Source organism: Protopterus annectens, chromosome 13.part0 (genome assembly GCF_019279795.1).
Source record: "Protopterus annectens isolate FY-2018-M chromosome 13.part0, PAN1.0, whole genome shotgun sequence".
NCBI classification, from domain to species: domain Eukaryota; kingdom Metazoa; phylum Chordata; order Ceratodontiformes; family Protopteridae; genus Protopterus; species Protopterus annectens.
The window spans coordinates 672176130-672190812 of NC_056747.1; the positions used below are offsets into that span (position 1 = coordinate 672176130).

General features: G+C 38.3%; 1 protein-coding gene across 4 annotated transcripts in view; it reads left to right on the forward strand.

Moving 5' to 3' along the window:
• The window catches only part of LOC122787576 (apoptosis-inducing factor 3-like), a 1199414-nt gene that overhangs the window by 984492 nt on the left and 200239 nt on the right, over positions 1-14683 (forward strand). For all 4 annotated transcript variants that reach the window (XM_044054360.1, XM_044054361.1, XM_044054359.1 and 1 more), the window contains one exon: positions 10580-10678. In XM_044054360.1, the coding sequence (XP_043910295.1) occupies positions 10580-10678 (99 nt within the window). The remainder of the gene's footprint in view (positions 1-10579; positions 10679-14683) is intronic.

Consider the following 14683-nt stretch of genomic DNA (forward strand, 5'->3'; position numbering starts at 1 on the left):
CCCAGAGACAGACATTTAGAAATAATCTGCTTTGACACAGGGTGTCCATTCCTCTCACTTTCACAAGAAATGAACAAAATTTGTTCTGTCAGATGGTACCGAGTTGTGTGTGGATATCCAGTGTATGAAGTGTTCTTTCTCTCTCATTTTTGGGTTCAGGAAAGGAAATGAGAAGATGGACAGATAGGCTTAAAGAAAATTTGAGATACCACTTTATGCATAAAAGAAGGATTACTTCTCAAAGAAACCCTCTTTCTGTGAAAGATGAGATAAGGTTGACCCCACTATAAGAGCATGCAACTCAAATACTCTTCTTGCAGAAATCAGAGTAATTAATAACAGTTATCCATATTAACAATCTCAAGTCGCCTTATCATCTGGATCAAATGGAGCAAGTTTTAGCTTCTCAAACATAAAATTAAGATCACAAAGAGGAGTCACTGGTTTTCTGTGAGGCTTCTTGGGTAGCTCCCAATTCAAAAGCCTTTTCACATGAGCTTGCATTGGAAGGAGGGGAGCATGGACAGGCATACTGAAAAGGTTGACAAATGAACCTTGATACAGGAGCAAGACAGACAATGGGATAGTAACTCACACAAATACTGTAATTCTAGAAAAGCACTAGCTTTGAATAGGTGCTAGCTGTTTTCCTGGCACCCATTAGAAAACATTTTCTATTTGCTTATATATGATTTGCAAGTAGCAGGCTTTCTTGCCTCCATTAGTACCTACTGCACATCCTTAGAAAACAGAGTGCCAAAATGGTATTAAGACCCATCATCCAGGCAGTTGGTTGTAGTTGTTTGTGGTTGGGATGTATCAAACAGTCCTGAAATGTGAAGACGCATGTGGTAATGTCCCATGGTCAATTCCGAAAGAAGGGAGAACTACTGTTGCCTGGGCCAGAAGGGTGTCACTGCAGTGATCGTTGGGCAGTCGTCCTGAATCTTTAGAATTACCCTGGATATGAGTGGGAAAAGTTGAAAAGCATGCAGAAACATTCTTGTCCAAGGAAAGGAAAAGAAAAGGCATCTATTTTCCAGGCAACCTTGCATGTCGCCATGGGTCAGAATTTTGCCCAGCTGATTGTTTAGAGAGGGGGCAGAAAGGTCTACCTGAGAAATTCCCCATAGATGGATCAAGTCTTGGAAGATCCCCTGATTCTGTTTCTATTTGTGAGGGTCTGCCTTTGTCTTTCACAGCTTGTTTGCCACACAGTTTTGTTTAGACATAATCTAAGATTGTGTTGTAAGGCTATATTCCATGCTAGCATGGCTATTCTGTACAGAGGGTAGGATCTGGTCCTCCCGTGCTTGTGATGTTATCTGTAACTACTTGAAGAGGTCTTGGGGGGACCATAGATGATTTGGAGAGTTTAAAGCCTTTATATGAGCTAGCATCTCTTCCATGTTTCTGTTTTGGCCTGTGTTGTCCCAGAGACCTTGTGCTTTTATTCCCCATTAACACTGCTCCCCAAGCAAAAGTGCAAGATACCTGTAGTGACTGACTGCTTTGGAGCATGAGGGGAGAATGGAGGATCTGGATTCAGAGAAATTTGATGTACCCACCAAGTGTTTCCCTTTTCATAAATCCTAGAATGAGATTTGAAAATATAACGGGTGTTTATACTGGGACTAAAGAGATTTCAGATACCATTGTATCTTTCTCAAGTGAAAGCATTTTGAACGTGGGCACTCTCATAAAATGAGGCAAGAAAGAAAGAAAGATCCAGAACTGGTCTCTGGGAATTTTCTTTCTTTGTCTTTAAAGCCATTCTTGAGTAAAATCCTTTCCCCAGCTGGGGAGGAGGAATAGCTTCTGTTGCCCCTTTGAGACAGCATATGTTGTAGAACAGAAGAAAAGAGAAGGATCTAATCTGGTAGATGAGGAGGGATCTCCTGGAAAGGATGAATTTCCTCCCACTGCAACTTGTCTCCTGGATGGATCACATTCAGGACTCTCTGTCTGATCAGTATGAAGAACATCAATGGGTATTAAGTTAATTCAGTTGTAGTTTGAACCCAGATATTGATTTTTATGAGACATTATATTATTTAAGTACTTGTACCTCTGTGCATGCAACAGTGGACACAGGTGAGGTGTAACAAAGAGTAGCAAATGTTTCTTATTCTGGTAATGCATGATTTTATTTTTAATTTACCTTGTATCCAAACTGCTGACTACCTCAGGAAGTTAACAGTAACTACAAGGTTACTGGGGTTTATGTTTTTGGTGTTCATGTGTTATTCATGATAAGGGAAATTATCACATACAGTGACATTCTAGTCAGAACACTAGTAACCATATGCTTAACAGTCAATAAGGTCATAATGTTTAGGCAGTTTTGATAGTACAATAAAAAAACTTTGTTCAGTATTGCTGCTCTTCATAAGTATATGCCAGATTGTTAGACTTCTATCCATCCATCCAGCCATACTCCCCCTTTTCCCATTTTCGCACATGGGGTCAGGGTGACACATAAATACTGACAATCATCTACAGCCGATGTTCACACCACCAGGTGGCTAGCCCTGCCATAGTTGTTCATCTGTGCCACAAATTTTCTCTGTGCATGAGGTATAAGTGAAGTGAGTTTAGGTAATAAGACCAGTGATGCAGGGTTCGAATCCAGTTAACTGATACTTTTATGAGTGGAGGTTGGCATAATGGTCAAGGTGTTTACCTTGCAAAGTACAGTGTTTGATTCTCAAATGGGATAACTGACTAGGCTTAAAATGGCCTACAGGTAACCTATGGACTTATGAACATGCACATAATCATTAATTATGGCCAATTTAGTGTGTCCATTCCACCTACTGCATGTCTTTGGAATCTGGGAAGAAATCAGAGCACCCAGAGAAAGCCAATACAAACACGGAGGGCATGCAGATTCTGCATAGAAGGCACCCCAGCAAAGAATCGAACTTGAGAACCTCTTGCTGTAAGGCAAGAAGGCTACCCATTGTATCACTGTACAGTGTTTTCTGTCAGTCTCTCTCTCTTGATTTCTTTTAATTAGCTAAACCACAGGCTGTATAGTGTAATTGCACATATCAATATATTCGTACCTAATAACTTATTCTCTTGGTAGCCCATGCATTTTTATAGCACATCCCTTCATTGTGAATTGGACATTATTGCAAACTCACATTTTCTGTTAATTATACTACCTATCTCACAAAGATTGCTTGTTTAGACAAACAAATTGTATATTATAATTTATATTATAACTTGTTTTCCTTCTCTGGATTCAGCTTATCTCCATACACATCTCTTGTTTTGTGATTTATTTTCTTAAGTGTCAGGGCATTTTTTGAGTTGCGCTCTCATGCTGAATGTACACTGACTCTAATGAAACCGGTAGGGAGAACCTTTAGTTTTGTGGCAGTCCATAACCTGAGCTTCTAAAGTTTCAGAAAGACAAACACAGTCAGTCTTTGAGGTGTTGCTGTCATCCTAAGCAGCCACATTGCACGCTTTCTTTTCATGTTGGCATTTGTCATGCATAATTTTTTAGCCAGCAAGAAAGAAATGATGTACTTCCATTCGTAGGTAGAAGTGGGTATTTAAACATTGCATCTAACATCAGTACTTACATTTTTGATGAGGGGCTTCTGCTAGCCCTAAAGCTTGGGTAATTTCAAAACCTATAAAAATAAAAGGTATGACAGCAGAGTTCCAGTGTCTGTCCAAGTTATCCAACTCTGCATTTCTTACATTTTTGTGTGCTAGCAAATAGGGTAATTCTTAAATTGACAGCCTACCTACCTGTTTCATGGCAAGGCAATTGCTAAATCTCCTTCCTGTACCAGATATGAAGCAGCAAATATGGTTTTGCACTACTTGAATTTTATGTAGGTTTCTTGGTTAAGTGGCAATAATGATAGGAAGTGTTTTCTGGAACGGGAAGATGTGTTTTGCCTGTTATAAGCCTTCCTTTCTTTGTTAGAAAGTTGTTTGTGCTTTTGCATGCATAAATATAATTATTGCACTGCCTAATGGATGTGGGTTGGGAAGCTAAGTGGGACCAATGTATTTTAAATTTTGAATTACTGTTAGATGATTACTGTCTTGGTATGTAAAAATCTATGTACCTTTTCATAAACTAAGGCAATTAAGAATTCCAAAGACCATTGCATTTGTTTTAGTGAGATTGCCTTTCCTTTCCTTATATATGTTAGAGTTGGATTAAGAGGGAATTTAATGAGTTACAGACTGATGAAGAACATCTTCCCAATTCCCAGATGATGATATCATCAGAGTGAAGGATTACATTATTGGTCAGTAGATAAATTGCAAAAGAATAATTGTAGATAGAAAATAATGGTTCAAAGAACAAAGACTGAGCCTTGTGGGACTCCTGGCAAAACCAGATGGAGAACATCGAGATTAGAAGAAATAGATTCTAAACTGACTCAAAAAATTTTTGAGAGAGATGAAACTGAGGCCACAGAGTGTGAGTTCCTTGCCAAGAAGATAGTCAGCAAGGTCAGAAGCTTTAGTGAGGCCAGTAAATTTGGCCCCAGTAAGGTTTCTAGTGTTCATTGCCCACTGAAAAGCAGGGATATAGTAAGATGAGAGATATTTTAGTGTTTTCAACCTTTTCTAGTAATAAGCTTATGACTCATGGGCTTCGGGATGGGCCTATAGATAAGAATGTATTGCCTGCCTTAGTATTTTCTCAAGAGTAGACAGGCATGAAGTTGATCTGAGATAATCTTGTTTAAAACTGGAGACATGTCTAGTGATTAGAATAATTTGCTAACTTCTAGCGATCAGATCAAGGAACAAGGCTATTAAGAATGAAATATCGATGGTGGGCTTTAATAGAATCCAAGCAAAAGTGTCAAACCTTGCTGAGCTTTGGGAATAGACCATCAGAGCCTACCCTTCCATAGTCGGGAACAACTTTGTCATGTATTGATTTTTCCTAATGGAACAATTGTGAACTAGAGGTCATATCAAAGCCAAAAGTGGAGCGAGCACCTGTTGGGGGAAAGGTAGTGCAATGTAAAGATAATTACTATGCACTGTTTTTGGTTACCTCTTTCAGGTCACAGATGAATTGTTCTTTCTCTACAGATGATGATGAATTGGTACTGACTTCCCAGATACATTTCTGACTTCCTTCCAGAAACTTCTAAGATTACCAACAAGGGCTTTCTGATGTTTCTGTAGAAACTGTACTTTTGATCTAGTAGTAAGAATTTTAAGTTGGTGAAAAATTCATAGTCCTCTCAGTGGCCAGTACTAGTATGTTTAGCCCAAGCTGCATTACATTCATCTACACCATTCATGTATATAATGGGTCAATAGTTAAGATAATCTGGTTCACAGTCCTTACTTCTGGTCAGTGATTGTGCAGAGTCCATGTTCTCCCTCTGTCTTTGTGGATTTTCTCCAGGTACTGGAGTTTCTTTCCAGCTCCTTTATATATACATACCTATATGCATACCATTAATAGATTTGAGCTTGTCAGCTACTGTTTTGTTGACACATTTTGGTCAATGGTTGTGTGAGATCACAATTCTCCATAATGAGGAATATGCCCTTTCCCTAGGGATCGTGTGATCTTGGAGTTTATATAATTAGCAGGGGATGGTGGTATCCTTTGATTATTTGTAGACACTTGTTGACATTGTGTTATCAACATTAACATGTTGATGTTATATGTATGCATGTATTGTCTGCCAGTTAGCACAGAGGATTAAGGCTATGAACTTTTAATAAACTGCTTCTTGTAGTCCAGGATTTGATTCCATCAGCCTCTATATGATTACTGTGCAACTCTGAGCAAGTCACTTAAACAGACAATGTTCTAGGACAACTGGGAATTAGATTATTGGCTTAAGTTCTTGATAGTTCAGGCTGGAAAGATGGAGGGGTTGGCATATTGGTTAAGGTACTTACCTCACAGACACGAGGTATAGGGTTTGATTCTCACCTTTGACAGGGAAATTGGCTAGGCCTAAAATGGTCGAAAAGGGCAGCTAGCCTAGTACTAAACTATGAACTTGCCACTCCTGCTGGGAGCAGAGGATGGATCCCAGCCATTTTGTGACACAGCTTCCTGACATGATCTCTGCTGGAGTACAATACAAAGGGGGGCAACACAAGGACAGTAAGGATGTGGCCTGCTAAGCCCATTGATGGTAGCCCTTGATAGCCATGCACAGGGAATATGAAGCAAACTGTTAGTGGAGCATAGGCTGTACCTATGCTGATGTAGATGGTAGCATCACCACCCAAGGGGAGGTGTTGAGGCCATGCATGCAAAATGCTCTCACTCCCAGTATGCTAACTAAGCCACCAAGCACCCAAGTTGTCTGCCTGAATGATTCCCTATCTGGTTGAAGATACTCTACCCCTAGGAGACAGAAGTGCTCAAATCTGATGGGGATGGCTCAATGGTTGCTGACATAGAGGGGGAAAAGCAGACAGAAAAATAAATTTGGCTAAGATCCTAAATTGCCTTCTGGACGTCATGCCTAGAAAACATCTACAAAGATCCTGTGGCCTTTATAAGATATTACTTTGCATCATATTCATTCTCAACATGTGGAAACATTCTGTGTACATAACCCATGTGTCTGTTACTCTGTGGTTTCTTGTTTTCATTGAGACTAACAGTGCTACCTCTCTCCTTTGCTTTCATCATCTGTTGCTTTTATCCCTTTACATAAATATTTTTTAGAGGTGGCTTTTCTCTCTCCTTTGCATCATCCTGTGACTCACTACCCAGTGCCCTACATCTATAACCAGGGCTGCCAGATTTCGTTTAACCCCCTCCATACTTCCTCCAATAGAGCTGGGACTGGCATGGATCATAAAGGTATCCTGGAGGTCTGGCCATCAACATCTGATGGGGGGGTCATTTTTGTATTTTGCCCTGCCTCCGCAGTGGCTCAGCCATGTTTCTACCCAATCCCCCTTTGGACCACACATCCGAATAGTGAAACCCCAGCCGCCATCAGGTAATGTCGCAGGAGATGCTCACTGCACTGCTGTCCCAGCAGGGATGGCAACGCCCATCCATCCTTGCCCCAGTCTGTCATCTGAGCCACTAAGCAAACCTGGGTCAGCTAGGTCCTTGTCAGGGCTTTATCCCTTTATACCACTGAAGGATCTCATAAGTAACAGTTAACGCTCCTATTTTACTTACCACTCTATCTTGGAGATTAAGGAATACATTGTTTTGCTCCAAAACAAAGTATTCATATAATTTCTGAGGTGTTGTAACCTTAGATTTGGTATTTAGGTATGTGGAGTGTGGGGGCATTGCCCTTCACATTGAGAGGTGCAGGAGAGCATACAACTCTACAAAAATTGATTATTTACTTTTCTATACATATCAGAAAGCTTCCATGTGAATGTTATGAGTCATACTATGTTGTCTGCAGTTCAGTGTAGTGGAATCACCTACTTACATTTTCTTCTTTACCATTAGTCAGTTTTAGACTGGTGCATTTTAAAGATTTGATTACACAGGAGACAGGTTTTCAGTATATATCTACTGTTGGCAGTGGTTCTCATTCCATTCCATTTTGTACTGTCCCCGTTTCCTTATCAAAGTACATTTTTATTTACTGCTGATATTCTGTGAATCATATTCTTGCTATCAGTTTACATGACTTACTGCTATGATGCTTTAGTGTGCTACTTTGTATTTGAAGATGAATAACTTGCCATTGTCTTCTTACCTATTTTTTTGATTTAGGAGGCAAGATTGCTGATGCAGCCTTAGCAATTGTGCCAGGATTAGAAAATGTGGCAGAATTAACTATGCTAATGTTAATGTAGTCAGCTAAAATTGATGTGGAGTACATCTTAGCTGAATAAGTAACTGGTAGCTGAATTGTATGCTGTTGAGCTCACATTAGCAGAAACTAAATGTACAACAAAGTGAAGTGTGTTTGTTCAGCGGTGAATAGCTCACTTTTTTCATTCTAAAAGAGATTTTATTTGTTTCACTGCTGAAAGGTTCACATTGTAATATTGATGTCTGTACTCCACTTTTTACGGTTTATTTTTCTTACTTGTACATGCAGACATAAGTAAATTTTGACAGCTAAAAATGGGAGATAGTTAAGTTTTGAATGAAGTCTTTATAGTTGCTTAATGGAAATTCTGTTCTTTGAATCATTCCTTCATACATTTTCCATTCCCTACTCTCTCACTCTGTTGTTCATACTTCCTGGGAGAACAACTGCTTATAGTGACTGTGGCATCCCTCCTCTGGGCTAGTAGTCAAGGAGCCTCAATACTCACCACTGACATTGGTAGAGGACGTTCGCTTAGAACAAAAATGGATACACACACAACACAATTTCCCCTTAAAGGAAAACTTCACCCTAGAACTAAATGGAACTAAAAAAAAATCTGATTTTTTCACTCTGTCTTTTTTTCCTGACCTATTTTAACACCTCAGAATCACTCTTAAGTGCTTTATTTGTAATTTTAGTCCATTTTCCACAACATGGCTACCTATGGGGCTTGATGTATCAACATGATCTTGTTCTTCCCCAACCTTTTCTCTTTCCTATAATGCTTTGTATGATTCATGCTAGACAAAAGGAAGTAACTATGAATTCCTATACCATTGACATATAATGAGATGTGTGTGAGTCACTGTTATCTTTTTTTATCTTCTGTAAAAGGACTGCTTCTTTTCTGTCTTTAAACACCCTTATTTATGTTTGGCTCAGGTCTTATTTTACACTATACTTGGAAGTTATCCAACTACAGCCAGAAAAGTAACTAAATTGCAGGCCTTTGTTCGGGGTTTCCATTTCTAGTCCAAGAAGAATTGATTTTGCAAGGGTCTGTCAGTGCAGTGACAGTTTTAACACCTCTGCAGTAGTTGGGGCGGGGGGGGGGGCTGCCAATTCCTCTTGAACTACAAAAGAAAACCCTGAACAAAGGCCTGTTATTTAGCTACTTAGCTACTCACACAAATCCCATTATGTCAATGACATCGGAATTCACAGTTACTTCCTTATGTCTGGCATGAGTCATACAAAGCATTATGGGAAAGAGAAAGGGTTGAGGGGAGAACAAGATCACATTGATACATCAAGCCCCATTGGTACCCATACTGTGGAAAACAGGCTAAAATTACAAATAAAGCACTTAGAGTGATTCTGAGGTGCTAAAATAGGTCAAGAAACAGACATTGTGAAAAAACAGATTTTTTTTTTTTTAGTTCTAGGGTGGAGTTTTCCTTTAAGGGCACACATGGAGCACACTCCAGACCTGGTGCTAGACTTCCTCTCCAGGCCTCAAATAAGACTTCACCTTTCTCTCTGCAGAAACCAGTGCTGTGTGTCCCTGTTCCAAGTAGCTGTCACTACCTCACATCATCACACTGACATTCTGGGAGTAAGGCAAACAGTGAATACTGGACAAGATGATTCTTCTGAAATTAAGGTGTACGTATTTCAGCAGAACCTAGTAAAGCATTCTTGGAAGTGAAACACATTACATGCTAATAGGTCATGTGTACTGTGCTAGAACTATCAATACAGAATGAAGGAGCACATGACAGATCAATTCCCCTGGATGCCATATAAAGGCTGTGCTCCCTACACCTTCCATACTAAATATGGTAAGTGTGAGATTCCTATATATGAGTAAGTGGTATACTTAGTTTTAATGGAATATCAAGTATTTTCTTTGTGTGTGTGTGTGTGTGTGTGTCTGTGTGTGTGTGTGTGTGTGTGTGTGTGTGTAGATACACACACACACACACACACACATATATATATATATATATATATATATATATATATATATATATATGTTACGTATGGGACATGAGGTGGATGATGTGCAGCCTGCCTTGCACAAATATTATAGTACTGATACGATTAATAATTTCCTGTTTAATTTTAGTAGGTTATTAAAATTTTGATGGTTTATGCAACATGTAAGTTTTGAATGTTTAGATTAATTTATATGGGAATTGATGACTTAGTAGTCATTCAGCTGACTGGTACCCCAGATTTATTAGTATGTTATTACTGTTATGTTTTCATTTAATCTTGATTGATTACTGCATTATTTAAATGGATGTTGTAATAAGTCTGACACTAGATTATATTTATTTATTACATTTGTTGACCGGGAAAGTCCACTGGGCCTAGAATGAGCCCATTTTCAGTGGAGGCCTGGGGAGAAAAGCTCCACAATAATTGCATACAAAGATCTATAAAAGCATAACTTGCAACAAGGAATAATGATTAATACATTCCCTTGTATGCTGGTGCCAGGAGGTCACATAATCTTCTGCTTTGTACTCTTAGTTTTGAAATCATGTTTATTTTTATACATGGTAAACATTAAGCCTGCTAGTCAGCAATATGGAGAATCAGGACCTATTTGGGATGGTTCTACATCAACAGGTTATGAGGTAGGATACATAGTGTGACGCAAAGAGGTGAAATGGATATGTTGACCTTTTCACTTAGCTAATTTTTCACTAAAAGTCAACCATATGATGATATTTTTTTCTACCACATTTTTTACGGAAGATATTCATGGTGTCATGGACTGAAGAGTGATCTGTTTTATTTTATTTCAGGTCGCAGTGCTGCCTTAAACATGCTGAAGAGGAAAGAAGTGTTCAATTCTGTGCCTTTCTTTTGGACTTCTTTGCTAGGAAAAAGCATTCGTTATGCAGGTAATTAGATTAAAATAATGTTTACAGTACCACATTTACATTCATGAAACTAGAAGGTTATAGAGATGTTTTATCATTCCTCATCCTGTCATGTTGGCAGTCTTGTTAGTCCAACTAGTTCAGTGATTTTCACTTTCTTCATGAACCTAAATTCAGTCTCCATTAGACATACTTTTCTGCTGTTCTTCTAATGTGATTTGCTTTTCTGTTTTTTTCTTATGGTAAAACCTGAACCCATTTCTTTTGGATTTGTGGTTATGTTTAGCAGGACATGCTATTTGCAGTTCCTTGCAGTGTTACAACTGGATGATTGCAGATGTAAATGCAACTCAGTAGATGGATTCTTTGGACTTTGGGGAGATATGTGACTTTGCGCGTAATAGGTGAGTAAGTAAATTAAGGAAGAAGATAAATCTCTTCACGAGACAACTAGATGTAAAAAGTTAATATACCATATAAAGTAATAAGCTTTTTTTCACTGTGGTTTTTAGTTTGTGACAGCACAATGCTACATTAAGATTACTTATCGCATTGTCTCATACTATAACTTTTTAAAGATTTTTATTAATTTATTTTTATTGGTACAACTTTATCCTTGACGATAATGTTTAGTAAAATTTGCAATCTAAGAATGTGATTCAAATAGTGAGGAGTGAGTATAGACTGGTTGGTGGGAATGTTGAAGCATTTCAAAACAAGGACAGATACATTAACCACAGCAGTAATGAAGAGCATTATGCACCTTATTTGTCATTGTTGGGTCCACTTTTGTCTGGATTTAATTTAAGGGTAATTCTGATAATTTAAAATGGGTATTATACATGATGGGGAATAACTGCAGTGTAGTACAAATATATTGGAGGAAATAGTATTGTAAAATATGGAGTGGAGAAAATCTTGATGGTGTCCTTCCTTAGTAGATGAATAAGTTCTTATGGTGTGAATGAGCAGCTGATATGGTTAACCAGACTGTTGGGATTAATACTGTGTGGAATTACAGGGTTCCCACGATTGTTCAGAGCACTGGTTAGTCATCATCTCAGTAATGCATGCAATTCTTGGTCCTTGCTGGAAAAAGAAGCATCAGCAGAGGAAGACCAAAATATTAGGTAGAAGAAATCTGAATTACTGTAAAAGGTTAGAGGAAAGAATTAACTGGAACTGGAACTATATTATGGGTGCATATAATGTTACAGTGGAGGAAGAAGTGGGATTGCAGAGGGTGGGTAGAGAGGGTAGAAGATGTAACTCTTAGTAAGTAAGGGTACACCGTGTCACAGGGGGAAACACTTTTTCCAGAAGAGGGAGAGGGCAGATGTTATCACTAAGATCAGAGGGTATGTAACTAAGGCTTTGTTTTATTTATAATTTTGTTTTGTTATATGTGAGTAAGACGTAATTAAAACTGAGCTGTGTACTTTAAATATGCATGCTCAGTCTTTTGTGTACTGTATCTTTGTACATTGTGCTTGGCACCCATGCAGTGACTGAAACAGTTCAACTTGGCTCAGTGTATTACCGCTGTTAACACATTCAACAAATAAAGGGAGCCAATGCAGTAAATTCAGATTAGGACAGTTAGAAGAATGAATTATGAGGGGTGAGGTAGCTGTTGGAGCAGAAACTGCACTCAAGTAAGCCTAATAGCTAACATCCTTTATCCATTATGTTGCTTTATGTTTCTGTAGCATTAGTGGACACCACCAATTGCCTTCCACTGCATGGTGTCTTTCACCTTTGTCACCCTTTACAGATTTGATATTGAGAAGCCTGCATTAACTTCAGAGAACTTGGGCTGTCACTCCCTTAATTCCTACCTGCAGACCCATTATATACCAAGTTCCCTTCCTCTTTCCACTTCTGCTAGGAAACAGCTTAGAAACATGCATATGTTCCTTTTCCTGGGCTTACATGCTACCCAGGCTGCAGTTCTGCTGCTACATCTGCTGTCTTCAACTGAGATAAATATCAAATATAAAAACAGAACTAGCTTCATCAAGCCAGAGCAGCTCTGGTCAACAGCATCTGCAGAAGCTACATACATTTTTCATCCATCCATCTACAACTCCCTTTTCCCATTTTTGCATGTAGGGTTGGGGTGACACATCACCACTGACAATTATCTAGACAGTGTTCAGACTGCCATGTGGCTAGCCTTGACATTGCATATGTGACGATCAGGTGCAAATGTTACAAAGCATAAAGTTGAAGACATTTATGTTCTAGTCCAAAAAGGCAGTTTAATTTTTGGTTTGCTGTTCATCCTTGTACAGTGCCTGTTTCGACTTTTCCACATGACTGTTTGATGATATGAGACTATGTGGTTATCCTAAAAGACCATTTAAACATCTGCAGGTTCCTTCGAAAAAAGTACAGTGCTTTGCATTTAAAAAGTAAAGCTAATGCCATTTTCCATTTCACTAGCTGTAGTCAATGTTTTACTTTTTTAGTTTATTTTTTTCTTTTTAAATTCAATATGCGTAGAGGTTTAAGGATTGTTTTAGATGGCCTTGTGTGTGTATATGTTTGTGTTTTGCATACAGTGTTTGAAGTTTAGTTTTTAGTGAGCAGTGTAAATGTGGCAGATTTAGGGGAAATTCAGTTTGTATGAGCAAAGCCAGTGTCTGTGTGTTTATTTTTATTTAGCATTTGTTTACCGGGAAAGTCCAGCTGAGCAACAGTACTTTTCAGCAGTTGCCTGGGGAGAAAAGCTCCCACAGTGGAGATATAGACGTGCAACAATCACCAAGTCAAAGTCAGTGCAGCTTAATAATTCCTGTACAAATAACAAATAGAGCAATAAAGTGAGACAGTCAATGCACAAATTCAAGCTGAGAGATTATACTATATATATATATATATATATATATATATATATATATATATATATATATATATATATATATATATATATATATATATATATATATATCCACAATGTAATATATGATGTAAGTTAAAGTGGATGGAAATGTATGGAGATAGATTTCATGTATGAACTGGTGGATGGAAGTATACGGAGCTACATTTTGCCTATGAACTGCCAGGAAAGGAGTGTTAACCAGGATGAGAGACAGAAGAGGGATGAAAATATGTAGGGGGATTGGTAGCTCATAATGACCGAGAAGAAAGGACAGGGTGAAAACAGCAGGTAGAAAAGGTAGAGTATTTCTGCATGAGATATATTATTTGAGGTAGTAGTAAAGGGAAGAGAGAGAGAGAGAGAGAGGAGTTAACATGGTGTATGAAACGTAATAATATATAGGAAGAGATTTGTGGTGAGGTAGAATGATGCATTAGTGGAGCAGGGTGGATGTATTTATCTAGGGGCAGACAAGGGTCTAGCTAGTTCATTGTTGGATGCTTTTTTAGTTTTGATTTAAAGGGTGTTATATTTATTTGTCTTAGTTGGTTGGGTAGGATATTCCATTTTTGAGTCATGGCTGGAGTAAAGGGAGTTACCTGAAGTATTTTATGATTTGGATATAGTGTGTTGGGCTTTTTCTTTTGAGCAGAGGAATCTGTTATGAGAGTAAAGATGGATGATCCATTGTAGATTCAGGTGTTTTCTGGTGAGTTGTTAGCAATTCTGTGTATGTAAATGTGTACAGTAGTAGTTGTAGTTCTTAACCATTGTAGATGTCTTAAGTACAGTGCTGTGCTGTGGTGAGCTCTGTATGGTTGCTTGGTGGTATATTTGGCAACGTTAATATAGCACTATTCTAGTTTTAGTGACTTAAGAGTTAAGATTAATAAATAGTGGGGAAGCATAGATTAGGGCAGGAAGTAGATAGGCACTTGTAATGTTTTCCCTTGATGCGTCTGATATGGGAGGGTTTAATTCTATACAGTGCACCTAATTTCAGGTGAGTTGATTGGATTACATGAAGGATGTGTTGACTGAATGTCAGGTACTCATCTGTTATAACAATGTGTAGTTTGGTTTAAGGCAGTAGTTCAATTTTGGTATTGTTTTTGGCATTATTGAGAAAATGGATGAGAATT